This window comes from Anser cygnoides, chromosome 1, assembly GCF_040182565.1.
Source record: "Anser cygnoides isolate HZ-2024a breed goose chromosome 1, Taihu_goose_T2T_genome, whole genome shotgun sequence".
Lineage (NCBI taxonomy): Eukaryota > Metazoa > Chordata > Aves > Anseriformes > Anatidae > Anser > Anser cygnoides.
The window spans coordinates 197,569,487-197,588,762 of NC_089873.1; the positions used below are offsets into that span (position 1 = coordinate 197,569,487).

At 38.7% G+C, this 19,276-nt stretch overlaps 1 protein-coding gene across 8 annotated transcripts in view; it reads right to left on the minus strand.

The window, feature by feature from the left end:
• Window positions 1–19,276, minus strand: part of YAP1 (Yes1 associated transcriptional regulator) — an 88,212-nt gene that overhangs the window by 34,633 nt on the left and 34,303 nt on the right. For all 8 annotated transcript variants that reach the window (XM_048078178.2, XM_048078179.2, XM_048078180.2 and 5 more), the window contains exon 3: window positions 5,164–5,279. In XM_048078178.2, coding sequence (XP_047934135.1) covers window positions 5,164–5,279 — 116 coding nt within the window. The remainder of the gene's footprint in view (window positions 1–5,163; window positions 5,280–19,276) is intronic.

Sequence of the window (19,276 nt, forward strand, 5' to 3'; positions counted from 1 at the left end):
TATAAGCTCAGTAATGCTGATCTTCAGACTTTTTCACTAAAATTCTCATGATTACTGTAGCCCATATAATACAGTAACAGCCATTCTGGGTCGAACCAGAAATCTTTCTAGCACAGGCACTTAGCCTGGGTGGATGGACAGCCCTTACTAAAACACCGAATGGTAAGTGACTGAAAGGAGACTGTTTACTGTCAGACTCCTAAATCACATCTAAATCCAGAAAGTATAGTGACTGTGAATCCCTTGGCCTCAAGGTACCTCAGGTGATTTCCTCAGTCAGATTCTGTCTATTTACTAGGTGCCAAGGTATCTGTCTTTCAGAAACTTCTCCATTCTCCCCTTGAACTTTCATAAACATTGAGCACCCACGATATCCTTGTGGCGTGGTCTCCTACTAGCTCTGTTTGATGCCTCCTAGGTCAATCAAATACAACCACAAAACTCCATTTCTACTAAATTATTTGCTCAGTGAGAGACAAGCCTTCTAGTTCAACTCACCATTAACTGGTGGTTTGGTTTTTTTTGTATTTTTTCTATTTTTCCTTAAATTAGATTCCAACTTCCAGAACATAAGCCATCATTAGAGAACTACTGATAATGCATACCTCTAAACCTAAATATTTATATATTGCTGTAACTTAACATAAATATATGTAGTTTTAAAAGTCCGTGTGCATGCCTCCATTCAGTGCAAGTCTTCATTTTTCGTTTTTAGTTTCTCAATACACCATTTTTGCCATGAAATGCAATGAGTCTTGAACACAAAGCAGAACTCACTGCTGGCAGATAGAAGGCAACAGAGTAACCAAAGCAAAAACATAAATTCAACCTACGCTGAGATACAAAAGTAAATCTCACAAGTCCCTACAATTTCTGAAGTGTAAGTATAAAATGTAAGTAAAACTGTTTTTTTAATCACAAGACTAATGCATATTAGAGAATATCTGTATATAGCTATTAAATGAATACCCACTGACAACCAAGGAACTGAACACCTGTAAGTAACAACAGGAATCACCCAATACATTGATCTTTAAGGACTTTCCTAATCTTCTATGAAATCACTGCGATTCCCCAACTTTTAAAAATTATATCGAAATCTACAGAATTCACCAAGAGTCCAAGTTTATCTCATCAACTGAGCACAGCTTACAAAAGGATATTATTATAAGATGGCAGGGCAGTAAGGAGTGAACATTACTGTCATGTGTATACTTCGAAACTTGTTGTTGTTTCATACGTGGTGTTGACTGTGCACAAAGCAGCACTTGTAGCACAACTGGTTACACAGAAGGGAAGTCTGCAACTGAAGTGACCAAGAATCTAAGAGAAGAGCTAGAACTTGTTTTAGTTACTGGCATATTCCTCCCTGTCCCACAAAGGAAGAAAAAACCCACACCTTAAATTACAAATTAGTCCATTTTCCTACTAATCTTTAACATGACACTGAAACCTTACCTGAAGGGGCAATGGAATAACACCAGGGCTACAAATTTTCACCAGGAAGCCCAATTCCAAACTGCAACGCAAGGGGAAGACGAAAGACGACAAAGACAGGGAATCTGCTCCAAAGCTAATGATCTAATGTCTATGTGCAAGCAGAAGAGGCTGAAGTAAGCAGTGCTGTGTTAAGCATGACTCAGGAAATAAAATTATCTGAAGAAGGGAAGTATATAAATACACATTTACTTATCCCATCTATATTATCTCAGCTATAATTATATAACAAACAGGCATTGTTTCATGTTTCATTACTTCAGTAGGAACTGTACAGGACAGGTCCTCAGTAGAATAACTATAATTTTATTACTACATATGTTCTTATGATTAAAAATAAAGACAGAACAACATATTTTTTACTGCAGTACCTTTAGGGAAAAATTGTTAGAAGTGCACCAAAAAGCAGAACAGTCAAAACTAATTTTTATATACATTGCATATTTAAAATTAATAGGCATGTTTCTTTCCATTATTGCTGCAAAAATGCAATCATATTTAGCAGAAGATTAAACAACAAATGGCATCTAAAAAGACACCGTGCTTCTCCACATACACGTGGCACAAAACGTTTTAGTTGATTACGTGATTTAGTCAAGCAAGCTAAGTACAGCAGAACTGAGATAAAAACATATCAAAAAAACAAACCAAAACCATCCTCCCTTTCACCTACTGATACCCTCCTGTAACCAATGTATACTTACATATTATATATAATTCATATAGCACTTCATTCACAAAGTCATGCTAGGAGTAGATGAAGCTCATTCAGATGCCTTTAATTTCCTTAAAGAAACATAACTTGCAGCAAGATACCTGGCTGCTCTCTCACAGTCTCTGCCTCAAGAGGTAGGATTTCTCAAGAAAAACAACCTTAAAATCTCCAACTACATCCTCCCAATGCCAATCTTGATTCCAATCACTTTTTTGATTTGCCTTCATCCTTACCACTAATCTTTTCGTTTTGCTCTCTTCCGACTTCCCCTGAACTCCATTTATCCTGCTTATCCAGAAAAGACAACAGGTTTATCTTCAATATGCAGCAGCTTTCCAAGGTCTGTTCTATCCCTCCCTCTTCAGTTTGTTTTTCTGTTCTTAACTCTAACTAATTTAAGCCTCTAATGGCTCTTAAGGCAGCTCCTAAAAATCCTTGCTTTCATATTTTACCACAACAACTTTACTCACAAGCTCCTATAGCAGCCTGCAATTAAATACACTAAAACTCAGTCAGTAACTTCTGATTAAGGGCTACAATTAATTGGTGCTATCCAAGGATGAACTGTATAGAAAGAAAAACTTCCTCTTGCGGCATTTCAGACATTTTTTTTGCAGGTCAGTGACCCCCAGCTGTCACAGTGCTTACTTGGTTTTTCCTACCATCTTTCCTGAAAGGCTCTCAAAGCACTGGTGCATGTTTCACTGCCAGCTAGATTTCATAACAGGAAAAAATTTGACTTGAAGGTCTCAGCTTTATTTCCCAGTTCTTGAGGATGAATTTCCAAATTAGAACATTAAGCAGTCCTATCTATATGAAGCTAGCACTCAGATTTAAATTCCACTGTGCTGAGGGGACAGTTACTTGGTTTTTCCATTTCTCTCATTCTTTATGAGCCACCAAGGAAGCATGAATTACCATAAATTCAGTAGAAGAAAGTAACAAAACCACATATAAGAAGCTTTAGTAAAAACAAATACAGTTATAATTTAAAGTTAGTACATGAAGATTTACCAAATCAGGTATCAGAAATAGAATCATACAATAAATACAGATTCAATATTATTTAATTCAAAATAGCTTTTTGTTAAACACGATCAAGTTAAGTGGGTGCATCCAAACAGTCAGTTCCAAGCCATATTACTTCAAGTGATTTAAGCAGAAAAAAAAAGCACCATTTAAACATGTAATTATCAACATACAGCGAAGTTTTGGTTTCTTCATGCACGTGATCAGTCAAAGCACTGGGGAAAAACCCTTTACAAGATTTCAGTTCATGCTCAACACAGTATCATTTGTGAAATTAAAAATGAACGTTCAATAAATTTGTATTCAAATAAAAGCTTTCTCAAGCCACAAGATAACCCACAACCAACTTTCAATTTTTTTTTTCCTTGCATGAACAGCAAGGTCTATGCAAGATCACTTGCTCACACATTTGTGATTACATTTAATTTCTTCACTTTCTTTTTGAAATCATCCTTGAGAATTGCTATTTTTAGATTCTTACCCCTGACAACTAATCATTTTCTTTATTTTTTCCTATTTTATACTTATTTTTCTAAGTATATAAAATGTATCCTACTTCACTATCAACATTTTTTCCTGTTAATTCTGTGATGCAATGGAAGGTTTGAGGAGTTAACTTAAAACATGGAATTTGTCAGCATTGAAACAGTCAGCAGCTAGTTTTAGTATAAACAAGAAGATAAACCAAAGAAAAGAACAGACCAAGAAGTTGTTTTCTTTCTCCTATTCCCTGTTCTTCAGAAGGAACCCTACAAAAACACATCGTCTCTATTGCTGTAGTTTCCTGGGATATATTTACAGAAAAAAATAATCACAGATTGTATTTTCACATTAGAGACTGAGAGCTTAATTGCTCTGAATCATGACTTCCTGAACTTGAACAGGACTCTTTCATTTGTTTCAGGATGATCCAACCTCCTGGCCTAGCCAGCAAAACTTTTGATCAGCTTACCCTCTAATACTCAGCCACGAACAGCACAGTTTGGTCATGCCTGTTAAATCTTTCAGTATTGTCTGCAGCATATGAATTGCAGCAAGAAACAAAGCTGTCTAAACGGACAACAAAAAGCAGCACCGAAGAATAACCTTTGTGAAATACAGGAACAGCAGACATACACAAAATGAAATCAGACAAAAAAATAAATAAAATGTGAACCTCAGAGACAGACGGTGACAAAGCATAGAGAAGAGTGCAGCAGCAAAACTAGCATGGGGCCAAATTTACCTGCTTGCTCTCTGCATCATCAGGACAATAGAGCTATGAAAACATGTAGCAGATTTTAGAGTAAGAATAAGCACACTTTACTACTGTCTAGTAATAGCCTCCCCTAGCCTAGCTGAAAAACAATTCTAATTCCAGGAAAAGACATCCTATTTCCTCAGCTAGAGGAACAATCACAATACAGGATTTTGAAAATGACTCAAAAAGAAAAGGAAAACCAAAAGGTCTCTGCTTCAGAATTTTAAGGTATTTGTTTAGTAAAGACAGAAAAATGCAATGTCTATTACAAATGCAAGAAATATAAACAGCAGTACACCAAGTATAGTAAGTGAGCAAGGGGAGGCAGAAAAATATTGCAGAAGCACTAGCTTTAATGTAAAACTACACTTATATAGCAACATTTCATTCAGAAGAAATAAATGCAGGAATTCACTTTCCTTAAAACATTTGAAGCATACCTTTAAAAAAAATAAAAACACAGACCTAGAAACCACAGCATACTTTTTGCTGACAAACATTACATGTTCTCTTACCTCAAGTATCAGCCTCTCGTTAGATGCACCAGGTTTTTTAAGTTTAACGTTTCAAACTAAACAGACAATTGTGAGATTTCAACACCCCTACAACAACCCCACAGATTAAAATAGCTACTGGTATCTTTGTTTGTATGAACTTCTCCACAAACACAGATTTTGCTTACCTGATGCTGAGTTCATTAAGTTCTGTTGCACGGGAGGACTGGTGGGAGCTGTGACGTTCATCTGGGAAAGCATGGCCTTCCTCGGATCTTGCCATGTTGTTGTTTGATCAATATGACTAAGGAAACAAAGCGAGAGTTAGGACAGTCAGACATTCACAATAATGACCTGCTAGCTCAGAAAGTTTAGCAACAAAAGGTTAAGGCTGCCAACAGCAGCCACATTCAAAACCAGACAAGAACTTCTGGCTTCTTTCCAAAGAACTCTCAAACCCTTTACTCTGGTCACCATCACTTTCCCAGCAAAGAGCTGTAGCGATTAGAGCTGCAGCAATGGTGAGATGTGGCTCAAGATGAATACCGGAACCTAGATTATTGTGCCATAACACATCCATGAACTAAACATTCTCTTCCTTTCTTGTTTAGTTACTTGTCATTTTTAAATGCGACTTGGGTCTTTCAAACCGAGCCAGTTATGCCTGGAATCTCAAGCACAGTCGAGTAACTTGGCGTGATGAGTTCACATCCAGTGCCTGGGGAGCTGTAATGAACTGGCTGGTGAGTAATCATTAGTCTTCCCAAACTTTCTGTGCGTAGACTGTAGACCGCATCCTCAGATTACTTGAGGCCTACTCCCCTCCCCACCGAGGTCTGGTTACTTAAGTTACCACAGAGATGTTCAGTCACACTAGAGCAGTAATTAAAAAAAGTGATGTTCAGTAGCCTTTCAACTTCATGTGAAAAGACAAGGACAGCTGGATTGCCCAGGAACTCAACTTAGTCCTCTCTAGAACCTAATTACAACACTTTGGGAGCTTTGATTTATCTGTTTTGAAAAGAAAAAAAGCCCTGGAAAATACATTCACCACTGTCATTCATAAAACTATTTAAGTCAATGAAAACACAAAGTGTAATGAATGATTACTTCACCTTTTGAGTATGCGATTAGCATGCTTTGCTAACCTAATGAATAACAAATGCAGGCTATTCACAAACAAGCATCACAGTATCTTGGTGCCATTAATTGAGATTGCTCTGAAAAGTACATGTGGAACAAAAATAAAACTAATACATGCTAGGCTTTGACAGCAAGGCTTGTAATCAATTCATTTAGAATTGGTATCAATTCAAACTCATATCCAAGTAGCCCTACATCAATTAGAATCCAAGACATCGCTAACTTGGTGCCATTCTTTCCTTACAGTAATCAAACTTCTCTCTTTCTGGATTACGTGGAATGCTCATTTTCACTTCCTCCAACAAAAATACTACATTTAAAGTTGCAATGTAGATTCTACTGGAGAGCTGAATTCAAAACTAGGTATTCCAGTTTGTGTTTGTGTATGTACCCATGTTTTGCATTGTTTTGTACATAACCTTGATGCATCAGTATGCGTTTGCTACCAGTCAGGCTGTAAGTTTTCCAGCTTTATGTTGGGATTAAATTATTATTGTGCAGTAAATCTTCCCAATTCACAATTAACATTACTTTAAGGCATGTTCAAGTTTAGGAGGTGGTGTCGTATTATATTTTAGACATCCTAAAAGGATAGATAATTCAGACTTGGTCACCTCAACACCTACATCTTTTTGCACAACAACATCTGATGTTGTCACTCCGCTCCCTACTAAATAGGAAGGAACCTAAAAGAGCACTGTTATGATGTTCATTTGATAAATTTAAGGAATGTACTGAAGGTGAATCAGGCCTATTTTCTCCATTGAGAAAGGAACCTAAAGTAACTAGGTCAGATCCACTGACATCAGAGGAGGTGAATCTCAAATTTGATGTATTTGCATGGCCACAGCACCCCAGAGCACTAGTCATAAATTAAGATCTCCTCCTGGGTCAAACTGGCTTAACAAAACAGAACATCTCTCCACCCCAAGCAACCAGTTACTGTGTCTAGGAACTTACTAAGGAAACCCTTGACTTCAATTAATAAAACCACATTCTGCTGGATTAGTGTTTTTAATATGTTCGTTGGTGTTCAAAAATATTTTTTTCCTGAAATACTGAATTCTGTAGCTATTCATTTCAAACAAGTGACAATGAATAACTACAACTTCAGAAGATCATAAAATGGGTCATTAGTCACCAAAATATTTACTTATATATAATTATTTATTATATTGTAACATGAGGTCCCTTTAACGATTATAAAGTGGAAAGTATCACAAAGTAATTTTGAAAAACAAGTTTTATTTTAAGCTAAGTATCTTTTCCCTTGTATTTTACCCTCTCTAAACACACACGATTTCAGGCCAAGAATTTACAGGCATATTCTACTAGGATCACAAAATAGGCGGGAATATTATTTTACAAAAATCTAATAGTAAACAAAGCCTTACTTTGTCTACGTGTGGCAAGTAATGCCAGTTTTCCCTTGTGGACAGGAAGCCCCCCTGTTACTAAAGGTTCAATTAAAATGGTGTCACTGCCATGGTGTTACTTTCCATGATACAGCTCATTTAATACAGGTACTATTAAGCATACTGTGTCTTTGCTCGCACTCATTTTTCAACATGCAGCTTAACCAAGAAACATGCCACATGCAGCGAGACTTCTTCATTTCCTTTTTAGCCTATTTATTTATAGAACAGGGAAAAACATAGTAAAGACTGCCATATATATACTGGAATGTACATAAAACTTTTTTCCAAAAAAAAATTTCATTTTTCTGCCGGTCAATTTTGCAAAGCAATGAAAGCAGGAAAAGATAATACAGATGTAAAAACACTGCACAGTAATGCTTCACAGACTGTGTTTAAGTTACAGTACCAGCATGTGCCACTCCTCCCCTCTATTTCTAATTTGTTATATTTGCTCAGTTCAGTTCTGGGAACAGAGGAAACTGGGAAAACACCACTGCGCCCACGATTACACATTTTTTATTTCCATTTAACTCCTATAAAAATACTTGCAACACTATACAGTTATAAAACATATACCTAGGGTACATATTTTACAGCCTTTGTTTTTATACCCTATTTGAATGTAGAGCATAAAACAGAGGGAAAAATGTTGCCTCACTGCATTACAGAACCGTTTTACAGTTACCTGTAGGGACACACAGAAACGACATTCACCAAACTTTTCCAAACATATCTGAGCACAGGATAGATGAAGGGACTGTGGAAGAAGCCATCTCAGAAGCACTGCCAATTCTGAGCACAAAGGCAGCATTATCAGCTCCTCAAAACTGCGCAAGTATACTGTGCAAAGCACGGTTAATGTTCAGAGGGGCTTGTTAACGTGGTTAGCTATTTTAGACAGCAGCAGCTTCCGATTTTTCCCCAGCTGAGTATCACTTGAGGAAAGTCAGCATGTTCCTTACTTTACCAGCACAGCTCCAGCCAGGATTTTCTGAACAAAGAGCCGCAAAGGAAAAGCCTCAAAGCGATCAAACTGATTATGTTCAAGTCATACGAATCACAAGGCTGGTTCAATAAGGCAACTTTGTCCCGTCCCACGCAGTTTTCTGCTTCCTGGCCTACATATACATTTTCCCAACACCTTCACTCAAAAATTTTCCCTCAAACTATAGTCCACACACATACCTCACCTCTCTGTGCCGTATCCTGAGTTTTTGGATGCTACATATAAAAAAAAACTACCCCAAACATCACAACGCATCAATTCTTTCCCTCAACTTCCAAATCATGCTAACTAACTGAAGGAAAGCGAAGCAGGCAGGCACCCATTTATGAGGATGAAAGGTTTAAGTAAATCCCAGTACTACGGTAACGACTACAGGTCTTAATTTTGTTAAATATCTGCAGCACGTGCACCAAGGTAACTTACTGTAAACGTCATGCATTGCTCATTATCAGTGTAAGTATGGAAGCAAAACATTCTCTGCAGGTAGAGATCTTTGCTCCTGTTTTCAGTATCAGAGCACGAAAGGTCTAAAATGAGAACGCTGGCCTCAGTGCAACATTATCTTTCCCTGCACTAAACAGATTTTTTCTGTAGTAGCTCCGTTACCTGCCAACTGCCCCAATCCTTACATTTAGTAAAGGTGATCTGAGCCACATTTTGATAAAGTACTACTGTCAACCTCATTAAAAAAAATAGTGACATATCAAATCAGTCATATTTAGTACAGTACTATCAGATTAAAATTAAACCTAATCATGGTAGAATCACAGCTCTGCACAGCGTGCACGAAACCAAAACACCCAGAATATGTTAAATAGTTGCTAGAAAACTTGTATCAATTCTGGTATCAAGAAGAGTGATTGTTCTAAGAAACAACCTGAACCAAAAAGCAATTCTGAAGTGCTATGCATTATAAAGACAATCAAGCTGTTCCCCACATATATATATATATTTAATAACTTGTAATAAAATGTTCTCATTTTTTTTCATGCTAAGAGAACTTCTGCAGTTACTAAGAACCAGAGTTCTTAAGCGAAAGCAATCTTTTTTGGCATTCAACGCTATTGCGTGCCAGATTTGTCATATTCAGTTCCTAACCGAATTTTAAAAAAGAAAAAAGCAAACACACACACACCACCACATCTGTTACTTCCTACTGAAAATCACCTTTAGGTGCTAAAAGACTAATAAAATACAGCCATTCCTAAAAATGGAGAACTGATCTGCCCCTGCAGTAGCGTGATACACCTTCACCTTTGTACTGTAGTTGCTCCGCTGAAGAGACGTGAATGGTATTACTGGAAGCCGGGTCAGAAGTGAGCTAACACAAAAAGGACACTCAAAACGTACTTAAATCCTCCAGTAAAAGTTTTGTTCCTTAGGAATTGCATATCCACTACAATCCAGGAGTTATATGCAACCATACAGTCACCAATGACAAATATTACCTAAGAGGCCTTCAATTTTGATATTCTGGAGTATTGCAACTGCAGTCCCTGTTGCTCAACATACACTTCCCCAAGGTGTGTTAAGGACTTCATTCATTTAACAAAATTCTCAGTCATTACAAAATCATGATTATTTCTTCCTCTTTTTTTCCCCCCGAATTGGCATAAATATGCCTTATATACAGTGCACACCTCTATGTCATCTGCAGTGAGAATTTTTGTCTTATAAGAAAGGTTCCTCTCAGAAAATATATTATTAAGCTGAGCGAGTCAGAAATTGCCAAATCATTACCCTAAGATGTGTAAAAAACCCACATGTCATTAGGAAGAAAAGATGTTTTAATCTTAGGTACCAGATGAACATAATATATAAAATTTCTGCAATAGCAAAAACTGAAAAGGCCTGGCCTACACATGAAAGGATGTAAGCAAGACAGAATAAACGACCCATCACTTCTCTTTGCAGTTTGGACATGACTTCATTAAAGAACATTCCAAGAAAAATAAATAGGCACAAACATCCAGAAAAGCAAGCTGTTGTTCAATATGAAAGCATCCATAAAGAACTACCTTAGTATCTGTCGATACAGTCATGCTTCTATGTTTTACTATGTAGACAAGTCTTATATTTTACGCCTGCATGAGAAAATTATTTCCACCGTCTAGTGAAGTCACAATGACTAACTTGGATTTTGGTGTTCAGACTTCCAGGACTATTTTAAGAATTCACTGGAAGTCCTGTTTTATTAGAAACAAAGTAAGAACACAAGCACGCACCGCTGACCGCATTGTGACAGACCTACCAGAACTGGTGACTAGGCCTCATGCACTTTTTATATATTTGGGGATGAATAAGAAAGTCTGTGTAACACGAACAAGCGGCACAAACAAAGCTACGCCTAATTATTTTCTAAAGTCGGTGTGAAACTTCAGCTTTTCATTATATCCCAAACGTGAACTGCTCCATCAGCAAACACGTCACCTAGGATTCTGTTTTATCCTAAATGACTGAGCCACAAATTCTGTTCTTCCAGATTTTTCCCCTTGTCTTCTTAACCAGCTGGTTTCCTCAATCTACATAATGCATAACGATCTGAAAGGTTTTTAGAGCTCTCACCCGTGTATTTCAGTACATCTGGACTGGACGTATATACTGAAAGCTGGTTCTTCTGCTGGCACTGGGAGAAACTGAACGAGCATTTCTGCTCTTGGAACTGCCATGAACTGCCTCTCACACACAAAAATTAATTTCAAACTAAACCCGGTGCCAAGCCTTATACAAACTTGGCCTGTGTCTAAGCAGTTTAGGTTACCTGCAAGATAACCAACCTGCATGTAGTGCTAGCAGGCAGAGAGGAAACCAGAATATCCACTTTTGCAGAGGCCTAACCGCTACAGGAGCATGAAAAGCGCGGCAGCGTGACTGTGGAACAGTTGTGAAAGTGACAGGATCTACTAGTTCAATAGCAGAGGTGAACACAAATGTCTAAGAAGGGTGGTAATAGCTAAAAGGCCAAAATCAGTCTGACACTGCAGCTGTGGGGGCCCCTAGCCCATCTGTTTTCTAAGGTTCAACTTAAAAATGGGATAAAAGAAAAAGTTTAGAGTAAAACCAGCCTCAGTCTGAACTGCTTTCATTACCACTCTTGAAAACTGGAGAATAGGATGTAGAGATTTCTGAGTTATGACTGATACGACTGATACGCTCTTAGGATATTATTACACAGAACGGAGTGGATTCAGCTTTTCCTGAGGGTGGAAACTATGACTTTCTTCATGCATCCTTTTTTCTACCCTATTAATGGTACTTCCAAAATTGGAAGGGTTAAAATGTGAAATCAAGTCTTCAGCTCTATTGGCCATTTTTAATTAGGGGTTGCTAACTTAAAAGTGAAAGACAGTTCTTTGCAAATGGTGTAACAAAGTTACAGATTTACACCTTACCTGAACTAAAACACTGGGATGACACAAATTTCAGTGCCAAGCAGCAGCAGTAAGAAGAAAAGGCTGAAGGGTAAATGAGACAGCTCTGTTGTTAGCAATGATATCCATCTCAATCCAGTACTCCATAAACACTTTCCTAAATTTGAACCAGAGTTTTACAAGAAGATCTGCTCAAAATGACCCAAGATCCTTTAAGAACCTTTCATTTCTTTTTAAATTAAAAAAAAAAAAAAAAAAAGGAAAAAGGAAAAACTGTTGTTCACAGCATGCAGAGAGATGATACTCCACCTATTGCTGGGAAAGCACGGCTTCCACTTGTCCTCTCCCATTAACTTGCAAAGTTTCCCTGGGCTCCAGGATTATTACAGACTAAGTTTGGGCACACAGCAGTAAAACTGATAACCTCTTAATCTGACCTTTTTAGAAACTAAAATTCCTACCGCAATCCGTCTCAAGGACGGCATGGCCCAACTGCTTCACAGAAATAGGAACAAAGTTTCTGAATATTGCTGCCATGCATGTTGTATTTTGTTAATTTTCCCTGTTAGATCTGTATGTTAGCCAGGCAAAGCTTGTGTTGGACTACTCGATTGACACTGCTGCTGATGTCCTCACCAAACCACACCACCAGCATACGACGACAGAGCACACTGGCGATAGGATGATACACACAGCTCTATCCTACTTACAGCTTGCAAAAGCACATCCCCAAATCAACATGCAACTGGTAAGTGTGCAACTGTGTTGCGCCACAGCTGTGATTTCATTAACTTTGAGAAAGAACGTAAGTTTTTTAGAAGAATGATGGGCACAACATTCCTCTTGACAGCTACATTACCAGGTAGGAAGAGCCCGTCAGAGCTGTGTCCCCTCAGAGTATTAAACAGACCTGGGCCAGATACACACGATGCTTCATAAATACAGTCCTAGGCAGCAGAAATTCATTCCACACATGAATGGTTTGAAGCTGAACTAGAGCAACGCAATAAGGAGCACCTAAATGACTTAAATGGCGCCGACAAAAGCCCAGTTGGTGCAGAAATACATTTTGCACAAACTCGCTAAGGGTCAGGCACGTTCCCCAACAGACCCCTCTGGAATTTGTTCCTAAAGTGGATCCGGTTTGCAAGATGCTAAGAACTAGCGAATTCCTGAAAGCACATCCCGTAAAGCCACAGACATTGGTACATGGAATAAGAGTTATGGAGTAAGTTTTTAAAAGATACACCAAATACTGCATTTAAAACAGAGTATTCAAAGGCAGCCTTTATTAGCACTGCCTGTACGCAGACAGTGCACAATGCTGGTACGCTGAGGATTTAGCATTAGGCTCACTGCTCTAATTATAAACATCTCGCTCTTTGGGGGCGGCAGAACAGCACAGCCCTTCTTAGGAAGGCACTCTCAGAAAGGCCCTCACTTCAGGGGAGCATATCCTAAAAATGGACAGGGGGCAGTAGGCAGTCTAACCATACGTGCATGCCTAACATGAGATGAAGGCATGATAGGCACAAAGCTTTGCCAGAGGTAGCCTCACTTTTATTATAATGTGCTTGTAAAACAACTGCCGTTTGTCAAGTAAAAATGGAAGTCATGGTATGCCGATTTCTGGATTTGTTCTTTTTTCCTCCTGTCCCTCTTCCTACTCTGAACTCAAGGACCTCACGTACAAAAAAAAAAAAACAAGTTAGTACCACAACACTTAAAGCTTAAAAAAAGTTTAAAAACATTTAAATGGCTTATGAAAAAATGATTCTTGGATTTTCTCTTTGGATCTTCCAAATGAAATGATATTCTTTTCCGAGTCTGAGATGAAAGGAACGAGGACACTAATTTCTAGGGCTCTTTCCGTTACTTTGAAAACTGTAAGAAACAGCAGTATTGCAGAGATTAAAAAGAAAGGACCTTGCTTTTACTTTCTTTGTATCAACTCAATCATTTTCCAAATTCTGTAGAGGACTAAATGCTGGTATCACAGTTGATATCATCAGATTTATCTGAGACTGTATTTAAAGGAAACCTCCCCCTCCTCTCCACCCAGCCCCCAAAGTTAAGAAGTTTGTTTCCCTATGGTTGAGCCACTCAACATGCTCAAAATTCATGTTTCTTTCCTTAACTTAAAATGAAAGAGATCGAGATATCACTGAGGGCAAACCTAAAGGAAGAGCTGTCTCCACCGCTATTTCAAGTGAAGTTAATGGATTCTTTTAACTTCACGGATGCCCTCCTACGCCCCTACTTAGCAAGCACAGAGAAGACCTTCTCCAGATGCAACCGTTTTGTTTTCTGTAACAATAAAGACGAGATTACACAAACACTAACTTTCACATTATTAGGGGAAGGGCAGGCCATTTTGAGAAGCCATGTGCCATAGAATCCCTTATCACTTTCCTGTCCTTTTATCTCTGAGATTCTATCTCGTGTCTCTCTCCCCAGTTAGCTCATAAAGGAGACAAAAAGCAAGAGGGAAATCAAATGCATCTCTGCATGAGCAGGAGCCAGTTTTATGCCCCCTTCCATATACCTATTTTTGGTTGCCTGAAGGTTGCAAGTCAGAGAGGCTTGCCTAAGCATGCTGCAATAAAAGCTGCTACAGCCAGCTGCCTGAGGATCTAAAGGGGGTTCCTAGCAATCCTGTTGAATAACCCTTAGGCTAGCCACCACCAAGGAAAACAAAATATTAAGATAAAAAGATTCTTTAGCTTGTTTCCTTATTGCTCTAAGTAGGAAGTCTCGGAGGGCAGTTCAAACTGGTTGCTTGAGTGTTCAGGCGATGATCGCTCCCAGATGGCCCTGACAGGATGGGCTGGCTACAAAACCATTAGGTAGGGCCTACTGGAAACAAATGGATAGCATTTTGCTGAAAAAAAAAACAACAATTAAATCAATCTGTTTTTCTTGCCATTCAAATTAATATCATCAACTACTTTTCAATGCATGCTTCAGAGCAGGCACTTCACACCCTAAGTCAATCAGCTGTTTAGATGTTCCCAGCTTTAGTCAAATGAACAGCCTTATAGGTTATCTTTTCCTCATTTGAGACTGAAATAAAACAACCCCCACACCACAACCCCTTTATTTCCTTTCTCCATACTTAAGTGTTCAGGCAACTGTATCCATCTCACATTGTTAGTGTTTAGTTTTTCCTTATTATTCAATATTCTTTTTTTCCCCCCTTTCCACTTCCACTTCCTGTATTACTGGATTTTTCCTTCCCTTTTTGACTCCTCCTTATGATCACATCTCAGGCAGAGCTTGTTCCACTTCCAGTTCAAACACTACGTGCCACTGAGGTTGGAGGCAATTATTCATGTCCCTGAAGACTTTACAGATTGCCACGTAAAACAAAGAAGAAAATCTTGACTGAGCTACCTGCTCAGCCAACTCTAGGCAATACAGCACTTTGTATTTTTCACCAGCAGATTATCCCTTTTCATCACCATGCTTCAAGCCCCTGCAAACAGATTTCCCAAGCTGCAAAGCACCAGAAGCAACAGATTTCTCTGCACCCAGATACGACATGCTGTCTAAAGGCTATGCTTTGAAAAGTTGGTTTTATTTACCCATTTAACTGGGGCTGGCAAAGACAATACAGAGCAAAAGCGTATGGAGAAATCACTTAGCTTAAATAGTTTAAAATGATAGCTAAAATAATTAAACATAATATACTTACATATTAGAGCTATTATATTTATTTTAAATGACCTAAAAATGGTTTTTAATCAAAGGATTTTCAAGTTCCAGGACCTACAGTCCCTTCACCACAAAGAACATCAGTTTAAAAAGCATTTTAGAAGCCCACAGCGTTAAATCAATAATGCAAGATAAAACTCATTTAGAACTCAAATTTCATTGCAAACTTTCAGAAACCATCAAGTGGAAAATTTCCATTTCAAATGTTTGAAATAGCAATAAAAATTGTTATATTATTACACATATGGGGAAGCAACAGAGAAACTTAAGACAGTGAAATCACCAAGAGCAAAACAAACCCTACTTTCTTTCTAGAAGCAAAAGGTAAAGACCCATGCAACCTCTAAGACTAGTCTTTAAAAGAGATCTTAAGTTTTAATTTATTCCATGAAATCAATATTGTGATACCAATACCTCAGCTTTTATACATTTGATTTGCAGTAATGTGACTTGCTTTCTGCATATCTTTTGGTATATAGGGAATTAAAAATAGTGGTTATAAATCGTGATGCACAGACGTTTATTTAAAATCGCATCAATTAAATTACTAATGATTCTTATAGTACAAGGGATATGTAACAATCTTTGTCGAATAAAAGAAAAGGTAACTACCATGTCTTATCAATAAGTATGGTGAAGTACAGTTCCTATTATTTAGGAACTGTTCAACCCTATCCTTAGGTGCAAAACAGACCACTAAGTAAGTATAATAGATCTCCAACTTTCCCTTAATTTCAGCATGGGATTTCCAGTAGAGTTGAAGTTGCCAATAAATCCTAATTAATGAAGATTATCACCTTAACTTAGTATAAATTAATTCCAGCTTTGGAATCCCTTCAGTCTTCATCAACCACTTACCACAATCAGCGTTCAGCCATTACGGAGAGTGGGAGGGGAGGAATAGGAATAAGGGGGAAGAATGTAATATCTGCTTATTAGCATTTTTTTTTAAATTATTATTTACTTATAAAAATATGTCTACCATTTAGACTCCAGCTTACGAGTAACAGACTTCCCCAGTACAATAAAGATAGTAACACAGATAAAGATGAGGTTTCTCTAATAAAATAGACCCTACCCAAAAAAGAGACGAGAACCCAGGTCACACCAGAAGTTAGCTGTCTTTTTAATGGCTAAAAGCATCATCCTAATCAAGCCCTCCTTCCAGCGTAGCCCCTCCCCAGCTTTTAGCAGTCCAGCTTAGACTTCCCCAGGCCAAATTTTATGCTTGAACAGTTTGGGTTTTATTTTCCTTTTAGGAAGTGAGGCCAGCTTTCAAACACAAGAACTCCCTTTGAGTGTTTGCTGACCATTAGTCAGCACTTCCCTGTGACCCATCCCTTTCCTCCACTCCCTTTCAGTTCCAAAAGCCAACATTGTCAGCTTCCAGCTTTTCCTTTCTTTGCCTGCAAAATTCACCAACAGCTTCAGAAATTCGCTTGTCAGTGTGGGACCCTTCTTCCAGAGCTCCACTCTGAATTCTTGGACAAACTGAGATCCTTTAACCTCTTCTAAAAGATTGGCTTTCTGTAGCCTAAAGTGTTCTCACTCTTCAGGGCTACTTTTGATCTGGGCTCACTGACCAGGCGGCCAAAGTTTTTTTTGGCCCCTCATTTTAAGCAAGGATGTAACTGCAACAATCTCGTACATGTAAGTTCTGCCTGTTCGCTTGGGTTTGACTCGTTCTGTAACTAGAATATAAGATCCTGGGGAATAACGTATTTGTTTTATAATCTGTGTTTGGAGCTACATTGACAGGGATTTCAGAAGTGCCGATGTGTGCTGTCCCATCAGTGACTTCAGGAACTGAGCAACAGGACACAACTTTTCTGAATTTTAACTAATGAGTCACTTGGAACAATCTTCACTCCAATTCTACATCAACTTCTTCAGGGCAAGCCTTTACACAGGTTATAGGTTACTGACATACACCTGCCAGGACAAGCAGCGTGAACTGCAAGTGACTGCAGTTTGAGCAGGGCTCCATCACAGGAACCCATCCTCACAGCAAACTTCAGTGTCTCCACTGCTGCCCTTTAAACTCAGTGATCTAGATTGCTATCTGTACTGTAATCTCTAGATCAGGAGGTGTAAATCAGTCCTTACAGGCAAAAAGGAGGATATACCAAGAGAACAAACCCCACTATCTTTTGATTAATATTCCTTACAAGTCATCTGCAATCCCTTCAGCTTGCCCCGCTCCAGCAATTTTCATTATTCTTACAAAATGCCTGATCTGTTTTAGTGATCTGAATCAACTGCTGCTAGTCACCACTTACTGCAAGTTTTTAAAAACCAGATGTCATTTTCTCACATCCAGTTTGTAATCACAGCCATGGAAGAAGGAAACAAACCACCCTGCTCTTCAGCTCCCAGTTTCTTAGTTTTGCACTGGAAGGCCGAGAAAGTAAACATGCACTTGGCGAACGCCTTCTGAGCTGTGGGTCAGTACTTACCCAGCAACTTCCTTCCAGAATTTATCACGCTCTCAAAGTTCAGTAGCAAACATGCACTGGTTAGCGTTATCTTTAAAATTTATTCTGCAATCATTTTGAATCACTACGCAGGTCATAACTTCAAGTTTTATCTCAAGACCTTTTAAAAGTAAACTATACATGAAAAATACGCTTTTAAATCCTATGACTAGTTCTAAAAATTTGCACATTACAACTTGTAGTTATTCTTCTCTCATAGCTTATTATATTTTAAACATATTTTCAGAAATCTGTTCAGGAAATTGTTACAAAATATTTATGTTCCAATGAGAAAGGGGCTGTTACAGATCTGATACCATGTTCTTCTCTACAAGAAACCTACTTTTGCATTTCGTGTTGATGAAGAAAAATGCAACAGCATAACAAAGGCAAAGAATAGGCCACAGGAAAAAAAAAAATCCAGTGTGAAACTGTTAGAAAGTGAGCAAGGCCCTGGAGTTGAGTGGCTTTATTTCAGAGTCCCCATTTCTTTGTGCTCCCTTTCTCCTCATCTCTGACTTCACTGCTTTCTGAGCTCTTTAGTATTTCTTCTTACTCCACTACCTAAACAGGCCTTGACTGCAATAGCCCTTTAATCGAGCAGTCTGTCTGGTAACCCACCTACCTTTTAGTACAGGGAACAGCTGCTTGGATGGCAGGCGCCATCCCAACATCCCACCACGCTCTGTGCTGCAGCACGCCCAGAGCCGGCTGGAAGCTGGTGCTGCCAGTACCGCCTCCACATCAGCCAGGAGCAGGGGAGGGCTGCGGGCACGCTCCTTCTGCCCACCGAACTGGCCAGGAACAGCTCGGCACTGATTTTTGTCAATAAAATCAAAGGGGGAGGCAGTGGTCAGATGTTGGATTTGCCCCCTAAATACGGTACATACAGACCGTGCACCCTCAGTGCAGGCAAGGGAACCAAACCCTGCTGGTGGAGCCGCTCAGCCTCGTTTCACTCAAATGGATTGGTGAGGAGGGATTTCAAGCAAGCCCATTTCCTGTATATCCTCATCAGATACCAAGTATCTTATCTGAGCACCACTGCAGGTGTTGGAGTAACAGATGCCCTGCAGGTGAAAGGTGCTGAAAAAGAGAGTTTGCACAGAAATAAATTATCTTCATGGAAAAAGAACTTGCATCCTCTCCAGAACTGTGCGAGGATCTAATAAGCT